At 38.6% G+C, this 19,837-nt stretch overlaps 1 protein-coding gene across 2 annotated transcripts in view; it reads right to left on the reverse strand.

Moving 5' to 3' along the window:
- Positions 1–3,489: 3,489 nt before the first annotated feature.
- The window catches only part of LOC138834630 (procathepsin L-like), a 42,025-nt gene continuing 25,677 nt past the window's right edge, over positions 3,490–19,837 (reverse strand). The window contains exons 1-7 of one of the 2 annotated variants that reach the window (XM_070033131.1): positions 6,787–6,912; positions 6,335–6,457; positions 6,089–6,235; positions 5,718–5,942; positions 5,128–5,290; positions 4,045–4,162; positions 3,490–3,589 (exon numbers count right to left, since the gene is read on the reverse strand). In XM_070033131.1, the coding sequence (XP_069889232.1) occupies positions 3,490–3,589; positions 4,045–4,162; positions 5,128–5,290; positions 5,718–5,942; positions 6,089–6,235; positions 6,335–6,457; positions 6,787–6,912 (1,002 nt within the window). Of the gene's footprint in view, positions 3,590–4,044; positions 4,163–5,127; positions 5,291–5,717; positions 5,943–6,088; positions 6,236–6,334; positions 6,458–6,786; positions 6,913–19,837 lie in introns of those variants that run through there. The other variant, XM_070033130.1, reaches the window with a different exon arrangement.

Below are 19,837 nucleotides of genomic sequence, written 5' to 3' on the forward strand. Positions count from 1 at the left end.
TGTGAATAGTGCTAACAAAATCATGGATACAAGGTATGCCTTTGGATATATACCTGGTAGTGAGATTGTTGGATCACATCCTGAGTTTTGCTTTTAATTTTTGAGAAACCTCCATACTATTTCCCAACAACCATGTGCAGATTTCTTTTTCTCCACTTTATTGCTAGCTTCTGATAACTTGTTTTTCTAACATTTATTCTTATAGGAAAGAGGTAGAATGTTTATTGTGGTTTTGATTTGCATTCCTCTGATGACCAGTAATGTCCATTGTTTTATATCCATAATGATCATTATAAAACATTACTTCTGAAAGATTACTTTTTAGATCTGTTAACCAATTTTAACTGTTTCTTTACTGTTGGTGGTGTTCCTTTCATTTTCTGAATATTACCATTGTCAAAGGCATAGTGTGTAAACATTTTTGTCTTGTTGTATAGGTTGTCTCTGTACTTTGATGATTATTTACTCTTACTTTTTAGTTTGATGCAAGCCCACTTATTTATTTTTGCTTTTTTTCCCTTCTTGGTCATCTAAAAATACCTCTCAAAAAACACAGCTATCATATTTGGTGTGTAACGTGAAGGAATGGATGGAGTTGGGAGAGATGGGAGAGGGTGGAAGGAGTGTCAGGATGTGTTTTACTACCAACTGGCCAGTTGAATTGAAACCTCTTTTCTGCAACTACCTAAGGGTAATTTTTAAAATTCCCTGTCCATTCCAATGAGCTTTCTTCTAGCTGTTCATAGGTTTAGAGCCTCCACTTAACTCTTTATTTCACTTTGAGTCGATCTGTAATGTCTGGGAGATAAGGGACTGTGTTCTACTCTGGCACATGCACACCTGCAGCATTTATTTCATCACTGCCCTGGTCCCAGTATCTTAGTCAAAAAACAGTTGGCTATAGATTTGTGGGTGTACTTCAAGACTTTCTATTCTAAGATTCCCTTGGTTTGTTGTGTTTTTAAGCTAGTTTGTGCTATTTTGAATACTACCACTTTGTAGTTTGTTTTGAAGTTACATCATGTAATGTGTTTTGCTTTATTCTTTTTACTTGAGATTGCTTTAGATGTGTGTGTGTGTGTGTGTGTGTGTGTGTGTGTGTGTGTGTGTGTGTGTGTGTGTGTGTGTGGTTGCATATAAAGTTTAGGATAGTTTTTTTTTTTTTGGGGGGGGGGTCATGGGGCTTGAACTCTGGGCCTGGGCGCTGTCCCTCAGCTCTTCAGCTCAAAGCTAGTGCTCTACCACTTGAGCCACAGCGCCACTTCCGGCTTTTTTTCTTTTTGCTTATGTGGTGCTGAGGAATCGAACCCAGGACCTCTGGCATGCAAGGCAAGCGCTCTACTGCTGAGCCACCTTCCCAGCCCTAGGATAGATTTTTTTTAGCTCTGTAAAACTCATTGGTGTTTTCATGACAATTGCACTGAATCTAGAGATACTTCAAATAGAATAGATTTTTAAATTTTTTTATTTTTTTAAATTTTTTTTTTTTTTTTTTTTTTTTTTTTGGTCAGTCGTGGGCCTTGAACTCTGGTCCTGGGCACTGTCTTTCAGCTCTTCAGCTCAAGCCTAGGCTATACCACTTGAGCCACAGTACCACTTCCAGTTTTCTGGGTAGCTTATTGGAGATAAGAGTCTCATGGACTTCCTGCCTGGGCTGACTTTGAATCATGATCCTCAGATCTCAGCCTCCTGAGTAGCTAGGATTACAGGTGTAAACCACTGATGCCTTGCTCAAATAGAATAGATATTTTAACAAAATTGTTTCTTCTAATCCATGAACATGGCATGGCTTTCCTTGTTTTTCCTCTATCTTCATCTAATTATTTCATCAATGTGTCACACTTTCCATCATTGTGGGTTTTTATCTCCCTGGTTAAATTTAGTCTTAGGCATTTTTCCTTATTTTTTGTACCTATTTTAAATGTAATTGCTCAATCAATTAAAAAAATAGACACAGATATACAATGGAATATTATTCTTCCAAAAATACCTCATAAAACCCTATTAATTATAACAACATGGATGGAACTGGAAAGTATTATGTTATGTGAAATAAACCAAACACTGAAACACAGACAGCATGTGTATTTACTCCTTTACAGAAGCTAAAATTTTACATCTTCTGCAAGCAGAAAGGATTATAAAACTCACTAGGAGTTGCAAAAAAGTAAGAGAGGGAGTATAGAGAAAAGGTAAATCATGGGTAACTAAATTTCTGATGTTTTATAGCAAAACAAGCCACTTTGATATACAACAAAAGCTACAAATTTCAAGAATTTGAATATTTTTTCAATTAACCCCTTTATAATTTTGAGAACTAAAAATTTCTATTACCCCGATTTTGTGATTGCCTGTTTTATACCTGTATTAAATTACAAAACTGTGCCAACCAAGAGTAAAAATATCACATCAATAAAAATAAACTTTAAACATCTGAGTTAAACTAAACCTATTTGAAAAGCTTTTCTTCCCATCATCTTTGTAGATCATCCACCTATTCTTGCTCCAGTCAAGAAGCATGAGTCAGGCACAACTCCTAAGTGGATGGCATGAACTCTGCATAAACAATTCCATTTGTGGTATATATCTGTTCTAAGACACATGGTGGATAGATGAAACTATGTTTATGATTAAACTCTCCATACTGTTTTCCCATATGCAAATACATCTCTAATAATGTTTGACTAAATATTAGGCACAGTAAGAGATCCACAACAATAGTCACTAGTAGTAAAATAGAACAACATGACAACACACTAGAACAAAATGGCTAGCATCTCTCCTCCAGCTCATTGGGACCATCACTGGGCTAATGAAAGGAGCACACAGCTCTGCAGCCCTGAATGGTAGATCTGACACCCAGATGCCTCTGATTGGCTGATGGGCACCTGTACACAGCACCCAAGTACTGCTCAAAGGGCTGATTTAGGTCTCCAGGCAACAGAACAGAACAGCATCAGATTTCATCTTACTACACAGAATGGTACACAATTGAAAATTTGTAAATCAATTTCCATTGCTTATCCATGACTGAGAGTAGGTGAATCAAACCTTAGAAAGAAAATAACATGAAAGGGGTAGAATACTGGTTTTGTAAATAATGAATTATCGGAAATACCAATCATGTTCAGTTATGTCTTCAAAGCTGAATTACCACTTAATCACATTTTTAAAAAAACAACCCAACAGCATACATTGAAAACAGAGAAAAGGCCCACCACCATGTATAAAATTAAGTTTTATTTTAAAATTTATAATTTATATACCTCTTAAACAAATGAAAACTCAAAAAGTACTAGGGGATAATGTTAGCACCGAATATTAACAGAATATTGGCCCAGTTCATCAGTTATGATGATGTTTACTGGAGTAAACATGTAACACTTCCATATCCCAAGTGGTGTCTTCAGGGATTCCAGGGTATACACCACACCTCAGACACTGGCCAGGTTGAAGATGAAGCCCCTCCTGGTAGCATCATCCAGCAGCTCACACAGTTGGGAAGCTGGCATATGAGGCAATGCCGCAGTAGTTGTTTTCATCTCGGGCTATCTTTATGTAGCCCCGTATGCCCCAATTTGTCCCCCAGCTGAAAAAAAGGGAAAGTTTTCTACTTAATAAAAATAATACAGCACATTGGTTTTAAACACTGAACCAGGAACCACAACCTAAGAGACCCAATTGAGATAAACAGATGTTCTTCTTCTTCATTTATGTTTTGTTAAGTATAATGCATAGAACTTTCACCCTCAAATGCAAATAATTATCTTACATAAAATTGCAAAGTTCAGAAATAGAGATAGGGTGAGATGCCTTTCTAGTAATGTCTGTTAGAGATGTAACAACTTTCTCTGAATTTGGAAATGCATTGGTACGAAGGCCATATGAATAGCCTCAGAAAGCACATGACAGAACCCAATATTATGACCACACATTTGTGGTTCTATAACTCAGAGAAGAAGTTTTGGAACCTCTAGCCAAATATTGACTGTGAACAGTTCTCTTTTGGAATTCCCTTTAAGAATAGATTTTGGCTATTTCTACCTGTTCTTAACCAGCCAGTATTTTCTGATCTGTGATTGCTGCCTTTCGTATCCATAACCAACCACCAGAACAGCATGAGTCACGCTTGTGTTGCTGCAGGCCGGTTCATCATAAATACCTGAAGAAGAAAACCAAGGCTGAGATGAGATTCCAGAACCTGACAGTAACCCAGTATAATAAAAAAGCAAGGCATTTCTAAATTCACTAAATTGATATAAGATTTAAAAATAAAATCAACTAGTTAGAATTAATTTGACAAGTTTAGGACACAATGTATAGCAGTGAAAAACAGTGAAGCATTTTATCTTGCGAATCCTGTTTTTATCATGAACAAAACAATCTTGAATGGAACCTTTAATGGGAAGAAATTAACAGCTGAGTTTGTGAGTAGAACCCTTATCAGAACTACATCTTTTGTTCAACATGTCTATTTGTCTGGATAAATACTTGCTGGGATGAACTGGTATCTGATGTGTTGCACTACACACCTAACTTATAGTGCCAAAATGGCCTCGTCTAATGCTTGCAGACACATTAAAGGTGTCTTGCCAGAAGTTCTTGCACAATAGGGTGAATAAAAAAATAAATGAAATAAAATATATTGTTAGCAAGGCTAGAAATTTGGGCTTTCATCAGAAATGCAAATTGGCACAAATCCTCTTGTAAAAAATCTTGTCTAGAGGCATGCAAGAGTATTCCATGGATTTTGTTAGTCTACCTATATGAACTAAGTCCAAGGAAACAGCACATAAAACTATATCACATGAACACGGAGGTTCTGTGAAGATTTAATTACAGAAATACAGTCTCTGGTGAATACTTTAACATCCAATAATTAGACTGGACTAAATAAATTGAGCTATGTAATAAATGAAGTAGGTACATTTAAGAGATAATGAAATACCCTCAGATCATATGGATACCCTTACAGTAATTAATATCAAGTGGATACAAGACATAGAATGTAAAAGCCAAACTCCCAAGTAATTACATTAAATTTTACCTACAAGAGATCATCAAGTTGACATGTCAGGATGGTACTATGGATTTCTGCATGAATTTCTAGAAAGAAAATATATTTACCTCCTATATAATAGTTGAAGGAATCATGGCTTGCATCAATAGCAGCAGAAATGGGCCCCACAATGGCCACAGCTCTCTTAAGTACCTCCTCTGAAGGAGGGATGTACACAGTGCCTGTGTCAGTCGCAGCAGAATACTCAGGTCTGTACCTGCAGGGTCCTTCCTTTGGAAGAGGGAGGAGACTCAATTATTGGCAGGCATTTCCGTGGGAACATGAGTTAGACCCACAACATTCAGTGGTATGCAGCTTAGGGCTTCCAAGTCAATGCTCCTATAAATCTATCAGGACCTGAAACTGAGTTGAACCTAGGAATTGGTGCACAAATCTTCTATGAGACATTGGGCATTCTATCCTTGAGAAGTGTTCACACTGAAGAAATTTGCATTTTTATATGCAAGCTTGCACATCTCAAGTTACACAAAAGCAAGCACAACTCCATGGGCAACTATCTCATCAGAGAACTGTGCAGAACTAATAGTTTATCATCACAGCACTGAAGCCTTACAGAGATAGATTCTGTCCTCTAACATGTGGATTCTGAAGAAGGTTTTCCCCAAAGCTGGGCTGGAACATAAGGAGTTCTGTTTACCTGGTCTTCATATGGATAGGCTGCCTCTGAGTCCAAGCCTCCATTCTCGTAAACATACTCGAAGGCATGATCCATCCAGCCACCACTGCATCCGTAATTACCTTGAGGCTGAGAACAGTCCACTAGGTTTTGTTTACTCAGTGCTATTAGTCTGCCAGTTTTCCGGAACATCTGTCCTTCTAGGGCCCCAGCAGCACTAAAAGCCCAACACGCATTACAAGCACCCTGAAAAATGAATAAATAATTAGACAAATAATAAGACTAAGATAAAAATTTGCCTAGCTGAGTATTGTCATTACTCTAGCATTGACTAAATCAAGGGACTGATTTCATTTTTGGCAGTGAAAGGGATGCATGAGACATGGTCATACCTGATTCATCACGGGGGTCACATAACCTCTTCCTCTCCAATCCACGTAGTCTGGGACATCACCAGTCAGCCTTTCCTGGAATACGATCCCTTTCTTTTTCTTAGGGATTTTCAAGCCCATCATCCTTTCCCTAATTTCTTTTTTTGTCTTTACAAAAAAGTAAATAAAAATATTGAAAAGCAGGATATTAGTTTGTATAGGAGTGCAAGAGCAAGCCCAGAGGTAAGCAAGGCACACCACACTCACCATGTCTCCAAAGTCATTCATTGCCAAGGTGAAGCTGTGCTTCCCTTCTTTGTACTCCTCATTGTGTATTTCAATCATTTTCATATTCTTTTCCCATATGGCTCTCCTATATAGCTCTTCGTTCTACAAGTAAACAGAAATGATGATTCTCTCCTCTGTACATCACCTTTATAATAACAATAAAAGAAATTTATAAGTGATGATTCTCTTTCTACTTAAATCTAGCCCACATTCACCGAGAGGCCCTGCTGACAAACATGAAGTCTGGGGACGGCTTTACACTTCTGGAAGTTGTTCCATACCCACAGGAAACATGGATTTTTCCCCCACATTGTGCTTACATTTGATGTCATTAGTACTGCTTTGGAAAACCTTGGCTTCTCATGCGGATACTATCAAGAGGAAGGACTAGTTTCTCCCAATTCCCTCTAAATACGTTCAATGTTACTAACCATGTCATATGTTTTTCCATACATTAACTTCCACTCCTGCCATTTTGCATCAAAACGATAATCCAATATTGGAAGAGCTGAGGCCAATCCCAAGCAAAGAATAACCAGGAGGAGAGAAGGATTCATGTTGCAAGAGCCTAGAAAGGGACAAGAAATCACTCTAATTAAACAATGTTTCTAAAATGCCTTCTTATTCACATGAGTAAAATTAAAGACATCATGGTGAACAGAATATTTAAAGTGCTCTTCTAAGTATTTATGTAATAGCTGTCAATGTTTGAGGATGTGTTTGGATTAAAAATGTTGTATTTGGTCAGTTCAACAGAATTAATAGCAGGCTTTCCAAGGTTTTAGGACTTTAAACCAAGTATGCAAGGACTTAAGTTTTAAGAATTATATGAATGTATCATGGTTCAGAAGCTTAAAGCAACACCTAAGAAATCTGGATATAATGTGTCCAGCTATTCTGCCAAGGATAATGAGATCAAAGAGCAAACTTTCGTTGCTGAGGCCTCTGCTCCTGAGTACCAATGATCATAACTCCACCATCCAGGAGACTGCCAGGATGCAACGGGAAATGAGTGATGTCCTGAAACCTTCAGTTCTTTTTTTTTTTTTTTTTTTTTTGTCAGTTGTGGGGCCTGAACTCTGGGCCTGGGCACTGTCCCTCAGCTCTTCAGCTCAAGGCTAGCGCTCTACCACTTGAGCCACAGCGCCACTTCCTGCCTTTTCTGCTTAGCTGGTGCTGAGGAATTGCAAACCCAGGGCCTCATGCCTGCAAGGCAAGCACTCTACCACTAAGCCACCTTTCTTGAAGAACACCTTTCTAGAATATTCCCCCAGGGAGAAACTGAGAGGCTAGAGCCCTCCCCAACCCCCCACCCCAAGCCCCAACACATAGTGATGACTGTGCTTCCAGTTATCTCAGATCACTGTCCAATCCAGAGACTGGGATACAAGGCCAAATCATTGGAAGCCAAAGTCACTAGTATCAATATCAGATGTCACTATAATATCAGATGGCTCCCAACTTTCATACTTAAGGGCTTAGCTAGCCACTGTGCTGCATCTGAGCCAGGAGCATGCCATCTGTACACAGGAGCTGATACCTAAAGGTGGCACCTGGGTGTTATGGGCAACAGGTTGCTCCCTTTGGCATAGGAAGCTCTGAAAATGGCAGCCCAGGAAGCTGGGCCATGCTCAGACCTACACTGCCTGGGATCCTGTACATACTGTGGCCTCAGAGTAATCTTGTAACTCCTGTGTCCCCCTAACATCCTCTTACTCTATCACATATCAGGGCTGCTGGCAGTTGAAAAGAGTCATCTTGCATTCTCCACTTCACCCCAGTCCAGTTTCCTCCTTCAATCTCGGTTTCCAATGTATCTTGCACTTACCTGGGGCAGCAGCTGCACAGTTGCACTCCACAGACTCAGCTCTTCAGAGGACACTGATGTCCAAGGATCTGACTCAGCTGCACTTGCTTCAAGCTTTAAATCCCCAGTCCATGGCCTGACTAGCTCTCCCACCTTTGACTTGCTTGTCCTGTGATTGCTGGGGTTGGTATCTAAGTAGAACATCCCTATGGGCTATGGGTTATGGGGCTGTGGATAAGTGCTGAGTATAGGTTCCAACCTCAGGAAGGAGCAGGGTGTGGCTGCCACAGTAGCCTGAGAGGAAATAAAAAGGAAGACCATGTTGGAGGAAAGAAATTTACAGATAATCCTGTGTGAGTCCCCCCCTTCTTTTCCTTTAGCCTTTGGGGTTTTGTTAAAACCTGGAGTGCACTGAGCCATTACACTCAAGTCTAGGCATTCTTTTTGAATGTACAGCAAAGATAGAGTATGGACCAAGACGACAGACCCTACAGCCACACCATCTCCCTGTTTTAGAAGGATCTGCAATGAAAAGAAATCTCCAAGACAGTGATGAGACAAGAAAGTCTAGAGATAAAAGGAGCTGTCAGAGGTTCCAGAGCCTTCATGTTGCTTTAGAATGCATCCTTCCTCTTGGTCTTCAGCATGCCAATGAAATAAGTTATTTGCAGAAATTTTTATTGAAGAAAATGGATGCAAACGTTTTGGAGTAGCTTTAACTTCACCATCCCTATTATTCTCAATCCGCTTCTTGATATTTAAGAAATCTTCTCAATGACATGTAATATGAGGATTGAATGCACAGAATGTGGGAAAATGTTTTAGACAGAAGAAATACATAAAGAATTATTACACTTATTATTGAAGAATTAAGGAACACAATCCCCAAATAATCTAAACCTTTGTCATTTCTCAGAAGGTTTTAAAACTTCACATGACGACTTGAACATTGTTCTGTTGTACAAGAAAGTTACAATTAAATAGGTCTGTTAATGTCTAATACTTCTTGATCAGTCACCCCTTCCATCATTCTCTCCTATTTCCTCTGCCCCTCCCCCACACTCAAGTCACATTTCCAACTTGCTTCATTACAAATGTACATTGAATATTATGACCATATTCATCTCCCCTTTTCCTTTTCCATTTATCCCCCCCTCCAACTAGACTCCTCAATTCAAACTTTGTTCCAGTTTCCTGACATTCATTTTGTTATACTGATGGTTAATTGTTCAAAGGATTTACTCTATAAAGTTTCACTTCTGCATGTACTACATTTTAGTCAGTTGGGTCATGCCATAAATGTGTATGTCCCTGTATGTCACATGTATGTCACATGGGAGGTTGCATTTTGGATCTAGGATTTTTATGAGCTTAGCTCACTTCAAGCAATGTATTTTCCAGATTCATTCATTTCTCTGCAAATTACATAAGTGCATTCTTCCTGGTGGTTGTATGAAATTATATATATATATGTATATGTATATGCATGCCTATTTGTTAATTGTGTTACTGATTTTTGAGGGTTTCAAGCTTTTTCAGCTCTTTGTATATTCTGATTATTGGACCTTGTTAGATACATAGCTGACAGAGAACTCCTATTCTGTAAGGTTTATTTTTAGCTTCAAAACCATGTCCTTCATTATGATGAAGCTTTTAAATTTAATGCAATCCCATTTGTCAATACTCTCTCCTATTTGCTGAACCCATAGAATTCTACTGAAGAAGGTCCTGCCTATTCCATTGATGTCTAGTATTTTCCCTATTTCTTCCTGTAGTAGTTTCATGGTTTCAGATCTTACACTGAGGTCTTTGATCCACCTTGAATTGACATTAGTACAAAATAAGAGGCAGGGATCTAGTGTCAGTCTTCTGCATATAAATGTCCAGTTTTCCCAACACCACTGAAGAGGCTGCATTTTTTTCAAAATATACTTTTGGTTCTTTTGTCAAATAGCTTATGGCTGTTGATGTGTGGGTTTGTTACTGGCTCTTCTAGTATGTTCATGGGTTTTGAATATGTTTTGTTCCAGTACCAAGCTATTTTGGTTACTAGTAAAGTTTATAGTTTATAATAAAGTTTGAAGTCTGGAGTTGTGTTACTGCTTTGACATTGAATTGTTCTCTCTGTGTGTCTCTCTCTATGTTTCTCTCTGTGTGTGTCTCTCTCACACTCTCTTTCTGTCTCTCTCTCTCCCCCTCTCCCTCCTGCTTCCCTCTCCCTCTTAGGACTTCTTTGGTTATCAGGGGGTCTTTTGTGCATTCATATGAATTTTGGGCTTGTTTGTCTCCTCTCTGTGAAGATTGGCAATACGATTTTGATGGGGATTGCAATTACTTTATGGATAGCCTTTGTCAGTGTGGCCATTTTCCCATTATTAATTCTGTCAATCCATGAACATGAGAGATTTTTCTTCCTCCTGGTATCTTATTCTATTTGTTTCTTCAAAGTTTTATCCATTTTTTGTTGTAGAAGTACTTTAACTCCTGGTTAAGTTTATTCCTAGGTATTTTTAGGCTATTGTGAAAAGAATTCTCCCATTTTCCCTGCTCATTGTGGTATATAGAAAAGTTATGGTTTGTGTGTTATTCTTGCTACTTCACTGAAAGTGTTTGTGAGTTCTAGGAATTTATAGTGGAGTCCTAAGGGCTCTGTAGATATAGGATCATATTATCTGTAAATAAGAATCATTTCAGGGCTGGGAAGGTGGCTCAGTGGTAGAGTGCTTGCCTTGCATGCAAGAGGCCCTGGGTTCAATTCCTCAGCACCACATAAGCAGAAAAAGCCAGAAGTGGCACTGTGGCTCAAGTGGTAGAGTGCTAGCCTTGAGCTGAAGAGCTGAGGGACAGCACCCAGGCCCAGAGCTCAGGCCCCATGACTGGCAAAAAAAACAAACAACAACAAAAAAAAAAAAACAAAAAAAAAAGAATCATTTCATTTCTTTCTTATTTGAACCCCTTTTTCTCTGGCTAAGTATTCAGTACTATTTTGAATAGGACTTGGGGGAATGGACATCCTTATCTTGTTCTGGATGTTAGAGGAAGTGGTTTTAGTTTTTTGCCATTTTATATGATGCTGTAGGTTTGTCATAGATAGCCTTTATAATGTTGAGGCATGGTTCTTCTAGTCTTCGCTTCTCCACAGCCTTTACCATAAAAGGATGTTGGATTTTGTCAAAGATTTTCTTTTCATCTACTGAGATGATTATGTGATTCTTGTCCATGTTGGTATTTACATGCTGCATTAGATATATGTTAAACATATTCATTGGGCATCATACCTTTCAAAAAATAACCTTGTGTCTTTTCTTCAATAACATTTTCTATGGTTTTTTTTACTTCATTTATTTCAAAGAAGGATTTGGTGGATTTCAGTTTATAAGCATATTTGTACACAATATTAAATTGACAGTCCATCTGGAAGCCCAGAGGTTTAATTTTATCAATTGTTATAAAATACATTCCAATTTTTATTTCAATGTTTACTCATAATTCAACTTCTGATACATACTCCTATGCTTTATTTTTTTCTTTGTTATCCACAGATGGTGACATTACCACAGTAAAGAGCAAGAAATTTGATTTCTAGATTCCACATCAACACAGGATTTCTTTATGTTCAATTAGTATTTGTTTATCGTTATACTGATCTCATTTTCTTCCAGAGTATAATTCTTAATGTGTGTGAAGTGATTTTCAGTTGTATTTCTCTGATGATTAGTGTTATGAAACAGCTTTTCTCTCACTTGTTGATCGTTTGTATATCTTCTTTGCAGACTATGTATTTGAATTCTTTACTCATTTATTCTTATGGGATTGGTTTAGTTTTTGTTGTTATTCATTTGGAGACGTTTTTATGTAATGCATATAAATTCCTTATGATATAAATAATATTCAAGTATTATCTCCAACACTTTTATAGAATGATTTTTTTACTGTCAATGCTGTTCTTCACCACACTAAAATGTAATTTATCAGCTAAGAGCTGGTAGTTCATGCCTGGAATCCTAGCTACTGAAGGGGCTGAGATCTGAGAAGCACAGTTTGAAGCCAGCCCAGGCAAAAAAGTCCATGAGACTCTTATCTCCAATTAACTATCAAAAAGCTGGAAATGGGGGCTGGGAATGTGGTGTAGTGGTAGAGTGCTTGCCTTGCATGCCTGAAGCCTGGGTTTGATTCCTCAGTACCACATAAACAGAAAAAGCTGGAGTGGTTCTGTGACTCAAGTGGTAGAGTGTTAGCCTTGAGCAAAAGAAGCTCAAGGACAATGCCCAGACCCTGAGTTCAAGCCCTAGGACCGGCAAAAATAAAAGCTGGAAATGGAACTGTGGTTCATAGAGTGCTAGCTTTGAGCAAAACAAACAAACAAACAAACAAAAAAAACCCAATGACAGCACGTAGGCTTTGAGTTCAAGCCCTAGGACTGGCACACACACACACACACACACACACACACACACACACACACACACACACACACACACACATACACAATCTAGTATATCTGTTTTTCCTTCATTGCTTTTTTAAAAACTTTGTTTTATCTAACACGTTACAAACTCCCATGTCATGAAGATTTCCCCCCATATTTTCTCCTAGGACAAGAAAAAGGGGTCTGCCCACACCTAGAAAGAAGGAATACTGCATGGAGAGACCAGAAGAACACTAGCATATAGGCCTTGTATTTAACATTAGAAATCATATTTCTATACAGTTGTCCCTTTCTCTTTAAACCTAAATACACCCTAGATAGTTTTCTCAGGGTCTTTGGATCCTAATTTCTGAATGTTTGGGGGTCATTAAAAAAAGTTGATTAAAAATCTGTGCTGTTCAGTGGCGCTGTGGCTCAAGTGGTAGAGAGCTCGCATTGAGCTGAAGAGCTGAGGGACAGCACCCAGGCCCAGAGTTCAAGCCCTGTAACAACAACAACAACAAAAAAAGTCTATGCTTTTCTCTTGGTCTCCTGTATTTTATTATGGCAGTGTCAGCTGTGATTTCTATGACAAGAAAGTAGAGATACATTTTCTTTAGTATAGTTTTGATTCATTTCATTAACTCCCCACAATAGCTATACAAAATAATAGTTAAAAATATACTGGGTGGTGGAAAAGAGAGCTTTGTGTCCTTACAAAAGTAATGTGAATACTCCGTGCTTCTAATCTTAGAAAAAAAAATCTAAGTAATTACTTAGGAATTACTCAAACTTAGTAATTATTTGGAAATTATTGAGGAATTACTTAGAAAAATCTAAGTAATAATGTCTTCTCTACAACACATGAATAGTTAAAAATTGACGTCCTCCATAGCTGTGAAGTATCTGGTGATACCTGTGGCTTGATTCTGTGGTGATTTGGTTCCTGCACAGTTGAAACATGCTAAAGGGAGTTGCAGAAAGGGAGGTGACAGAAAAGAGACAAGACCAAGACACGTAGTCTCTGGGAAACCCTATCTTGTTTTCCAAAGGGTGATTGACCAGCACACTAAGGACACATGTGCTGCTTATAAACTGGAATGTTTCTGTTAATATCTTGTAGTGAGCTTAAGTAAACTTCTTGAACATTAGTTGATACTCTTGCTGTCAACAAATGTATTTTGTTGTTCATTTATCTTTCTATCCTGCCTCTAATGGTACAAAAATAATTTTTAAATGATAAGGTAGTATTAATCAAAATGAACTCCAGGAAATGAAAACAAGAAGTTATTTTCTTTCTTGATGTTTTTGTTTTATTTATATTCTGTATGCTCATTTATATGTCTTTGGGGGTGTAAGGGGAGGCACAGAAATAGGGGGAAAAGAGTGATCACATGCAACAGTGATACTCATTGGACACTCTGTTGAAAATGAACCATACAATTGTGAGTGGATGAAAGGGGAAAACTGGGAGAGAGTAAGGAAAGGGTGACATTGTCCAAAAAGAAATGTACTCTTTACCCGGCTTACATAACTGTACTTTCTGTGTATATCACTTTTATAATAACAATTTAAAAATTAAGAAAAAACATAAAGTAGCAAGGAACAATTTGAAATAGATCTGATGTCAATTGAAAGGTTGTCTTAGTTTCACTCTAGTGTCTACCTGAAATGTATTTTGGAGACAATAGCATAATAGTCTAAGATGATTTCAACTGAGTTTTTATACTTAATTTCTTTATGGAACTATGCAACTACCCCATCTCTTCACCCACGGAATCTTTGCTGGAATCTGCAGATTTCCCAAATGTTTAGAGTTGTCATGGTCACTCACTGATCAGGGTCATTATAAAAGGGTTCTGAAGTTTGACAAAATGATTGACAAAGGCCTTTAAAATTCTTTTTTTTATTGTGCAAATACTGTACAGAGGGGTTACAATTACATTGCCAAGATAATGAGTACATTTCTTATCAAGCATTGTAGCCTCCTCCTTTGTTTCCCCATGGGACCTATGTTTCTTTGGGCCTGGCTTACTTCACTTAATATAATTTTTTCCACAAGGCCTTTAAAATTCTTGAGTGTGATTCAGAGTTCTCTGAAGAGACTAGAAGCTTTTTTCACTATCTTTTCTGTGGTAGATGATCTGCCTCATCCTATTTGTTTCAATATAGATAGCCATTGCAGATCTTCATGGTGAGCATCAATTTGTGTACACAGGAATATCTTGTGATCTAGGCAGGCTTGGACTTACAAATATGGATTTTTGTGTGATTTATAGTCAGATGCACACCTCCCACAGAGCACATTTTCAGCTGTGTTCTTTGTCTTCCTTGGATTCTGTCGGGCATCAAGCGTAGTGTGGTATCCACATCTGTATGTGTGCTACATACACTAATGAGTGAGGACCAGGTTCATGTTGTTGACAAATGTCCTCATGGCACAGGAGGATCAGGTAGTAGTGAGACACACAGCTGTTACCCATGTGGCTTCTCTAGACAGGTAATGCTTCAACTCAGACAACATAGCACATTCTGCACTTGAGCACTTTGTCACTATTTCTAGTCAGAGCCCTAAGTCTTCTAAGCAGAGACCTTCTATACGCCAGCGACCTCAGAGACAGACCCTGTGTGTGAAGTTCCTTCCCTCTGTAAGGCACACAGATGCATCACTTGGCTCATTGCTACTGAAACTGGTAAATGCCAACAGCAGTTGGTAATTTAAAAAAAAAATGAAGCAGGAGCCTGATTCTAATGATAAAAAACAGAATAACAATTGGATAGAAAGTTTAACATGTCAGTACTATTATTCCTAAAAAGTAACTGGCTCAGAAGAAGGAAGATGTCAAAGGGAAGAACTTAAAAACAAAAAAAGGAATGTAAAAAAGCAGGAACTTGGAAATCTCAAACTGTACAATATCTAAAAGTAGGATCAACAATGAACTGGGCCTTTAGTTAAAAGGAAAATTGCTTCTGAACCTTTGACCTGAAGACTGACACAACCCAGCTGTTACATCACACACCACCCTAGCCAAAGTATAACCTATGCAACCTTGAACCATACCCTCTAGACTTAGGCTAACACCCTTCCCTGGAAAACGTATTCCACTCTGTCTTGAGAAGGATGCCCTCATTCCAGGAATATGAACTTTATCAAAGTTCTCCCCAATTTCTTATGTCCTCTTTTCTCAGAATTTACTAATGATGGAGACAGGAACATGGGAACATTAGATAAATATTGCCATCTACACCTACGAGGGGTATTAGTAGAAAGCCAAAGACAGAAGATTACATGGATTGGCGAGATCTCTTACAATTCAGTCCAGTAGGGACTAAGTTTTACCAACTCTATGGGTAGGGATTGAGACATAGTTAATTTCCATGAAGGTACTGACTTTAAATACAGTATTCTCATAAAAGAATCAGTGGGATCATAGAGAGGGAGACCTCCCAGCCCAGGGAAATGTTAAAAATAATAACAGAGGAACACAATACAGTCATCCATGCTCCATACACTCAGCTTTACTGCATGACTTAATGTCCAATTATTCTCTAGCTTGTTACATTTCCAACTTACAGAACCACAAATTCTGTTAACCCGACCCTGCCCTGTAGTGTGCCCTTTGTAAACACACGCCCCACCTGTTTCAGGATACCCACAGGGTCACCTGAGTGTCACGAGGTAAGGTGCTCCAGGAACCATGGCCTGCAATCATCGTGGAACACCTCACAACCATTGTTTTCCAGAAAACTAAGAGTCCAAGCTCGGCAGCCCTGGGCCCATAGGAAACAATGAAGTGAGCTTGAAAAGGAGCCTAGTGGAAACTACATGCTGTCCCTTCTGTGTCAGCACTACTTGGATGCTCATGATCAGAGTCAGGAAGGTGCATCAGTGAATCCTTTTTTCCACACTGCTCTTCTCTCTCTTCACTTTTTTGTTGTTGTTGTTGTCAGTTGTGGGGCCTGAAATCTATGCCTGTGTGCTGTCCCTCAGCTCTTCAGCTCAAGGCTAAACTCTACCACTTGTGCCACAGCACCACTTCCTGGTTTTTTGAATGGCTTATTGGAGATGAGTCTCACAGACTTTCCTGCCCAGGCTGGCTTTGAACCATAATCCTCAGATCTCAGCCTTGTGAGTAGCCAGGATTATAGGCATGAACCACCGATGCCCTGCTTCTCTCCTTGCTTTTAACTCCCATGCTGATGCTCCTTCCACAGCCTACCCCACAAAGGATTTATGAAAACTTTCATCAGAGGTGTGAGCCAAGTTCACATTTCAGTCATTGTAGCACTAAGGGAATATTCCCTCCCATTCTGAAGCCTGACCAAGCAAAGGGTATTTGCTACTCTTTGACATTAAGGATGCTCAGTCACCAAAAGGACCTCCTCATTGGGAGTGATGACAACCAGTCCCACAGGCTGAGATCCTAGGAGCTTTCCTCTTTGGAGATGACCAACTGCTTTAATCCACCTTTTGCTTCTCCTTCTGGGAAAAACAGCTAATACACTTCTGACAGTGGGCCATGTCCCTTCTCTGCCTGCTCACTCCTCTTGGGCTGTATCACCCACTGGAAAGGGAGATATCCATTCTCAGGCATCATGGACAGTCTACTTTCTTCATTTCCGGTTGCTCTGAAACACTTATATCTGACCTTCGCTTTCTTGGATCTATTGATCATGTATTTTTTAGCCTGGGCAGTTCCTCTCATTGGCTGTTTAAATTCAACTTCCCTGCAGCAGATTAAATATCTTCTTTAGGTTTAGGTTTTACAGAGTCGGGAGAGAAACAGATGTCTTATTCTTCATACGTAAATTGTTGGCCCTAATCATTCATTAAGCTTCAACCAAATAATTGTCTTACACAGGCTTGCAAGATTCAAAGACAGATAAAGGATAGCATATCTGACCGGTCACATCTGGTAACAAAATTATTCAAAACTTAGAAGTGAAATGGTACAAACACTGCACTAACAACTCCTCCAGAAAACTAATATTCTAAAATGTTATAATCATGCTCAAATGTTTCTGATTATTGCCCAAAAGAGACAACAATTTAGAGCTCTGTATCCGAATACTGACTACAAACAATTCCTTTTTGAATTTCAAGTAGAAATATCTGGCCATTTTAACTGTTCTTGACCAGCTAGTATTTATTGTTGTTTGATTCTGCCCCATCAAAGCCATATTCAGTCACCAGAACAACATGGTCCAAGCCAGCATTGCTGCAGTGTGGTTCATAATAAATGCCTGGAGAAAACAAAGGTGGGGTGAGAGGCTACAGGACTTGACAGTGACCTACTGTCACAAGAAGATAGAGATACTTCTAAATTCACCAAAATGACATAAACTCCACATAGTTATCAACAAGATTTAGGCTATTTTCTTGAACTGGGAGAAACAAAAATCAGCATAAATCTTCTTTTATATATATAATTTTATTGTTATTAGTAAGGTGTTACACATAGGGGTCACCATTTCATAAACCAGGTAATGAGTACATTTCTTTTTTTTGGACAATGTCACCCTTTCCTCCCCTTTCCCCATTTTTCCCTCCTGTCCCTGCCCACAAGTTTCATAATTCATTTTGGATATAGTATATACTGAATAGATATGATTGCATTTGTTCAGCCTTCTTTCTTCCCTTTGCCCACACCCCTTTTGCCCCCCACCAAAGCTAAAACAAATATGACCACCAACAACAACAATAACAACAACAAAACATATTTCCATTTCCTGGAGTTCATTTTGATAAATAGTATTTTAAATGTGTAGAGAGGTTACACCTTTGGGTTCCTCCTCTAAGGGTGTCCACCTTTAGTCTAACTGACTATGTGTGAATGCCTCGAGTCCTATGTAAGTTATCATGTCCAGTTATATTTTAGATCTAGTTTCCACATATGAGAGAAAACATGTGCTATTTGTTTCTCTGAGATTAGCTCACTTCCCTTAGCATGATTTGTTCTAGGTCTATCCATTTCCCTGCAAATGACTAAGCATAAATCTTTTTAAGAAAAAATTTCTAGATGCATCTAAGATCACCCTTTTCATTAACACTAAGGGGGTTTTATTTCTACACACACACACATACACACACACACACATAATGTATATATGTACAAGGTACTTTGATCTTACCCATTGTCCCCACCATCCCTCTCTTTCCCTTCACCACCTAAACCAGTATCAACAAGTTTCATTGCTCCATTTTCACACTTGTACATAAAGTATTTTGACCATATTTACCATCTTTCACTCTCCTTTCACCCTCCTGACTCCTACCCTTACCCAAGACAGGACATGTTCTACCTTCCTAATGTGCATTTTAGCAAAGTGCATATTAATTATTTAAGGAGGTTATTCTGAATTTTCACAAATGATTTACAATAATTTAATCAGATTGATCCCCTCAATGACCCTCACCACCTCTTATTGTTTAACTTCTTTCAGTGAGTCTGGTCTTGCCATCTCCAGTCACAGATGTAATATATTTTTGTATTTTTCACCCTCTAATATTCTCTTTTTCTACTCTCCATCCAACTTACTTCAAGTTTTCTCACAATTGCAAACGTGTGTGTGTGTGTGTGTGTGTGTGTGTGTGTGTGTGTGTGTTATGTGGTCCAGCATCCACATATGAAAGAAAAAAAACCCTTTGCCTATGACCACCTAAAATCTTGTGATTCTACTAAGCAAGCACCACAGAAAACTAGATTTTTTAAGAGGCTTTTTAAATTACAGATTAAAATCTCTAGTATAGCCTTCAAGATCCAACAGTTATAGAAAACGTAAGCAAATTAGTCTATACAATGAATGAAATGCCCATTTTTGAAAATTTGAAAATACTCATATTCAGTAAGCTACAATTCAAGGAATGTCAAGGCCATGGCTTTGGAGTGGCTCAAATAGTAGAGTGAATGTCAAGGCCAAGCAACATATGAAAACATTGCACACACAGTATAAAAATCCATACACAGCCAGGTATTCTATAATCCTAGCTACTCAGAAGCTGAGATATGAGGATCACGGTTCAAAGCCAGCCCAGGCAGGAAAGTCTGAGAGACTCTTATCTCTAATTAACCACCAGAGCTAGTCCACTAGCCTTTCCCCTGCTTTTCTGTGTAAGAAATTCTCTAGCCTAACTTGTCTAATACTAGGCACTAAAACCTTCATTCCAGAAGGGACCGCCCATGCCTAAAGGAAGGAATGCTGCAAGAGAGGCAGAAGAATCTGAACACACAGACCTCATGTTTAACATTAGAATCAGAGCCTTTGG

The sequence above is a fragment of the Dipodomys merriami genome, unplaced genomic scaffold, assembly GCF_024711535.1.
Source record: "Dipodomys merriami isolate MVZ:Mamm:240054 unplaced genomic scaffold, mDipMer1.0.p SCAF_22, whole genome shotgun sequence".
Classification (NCBI taxonomy): Eukaryota; Metazoa; Chordata; class Mammalia; order Rodentia; family Heteromyidae; genus Dipodomys; species Dipodomys merriami.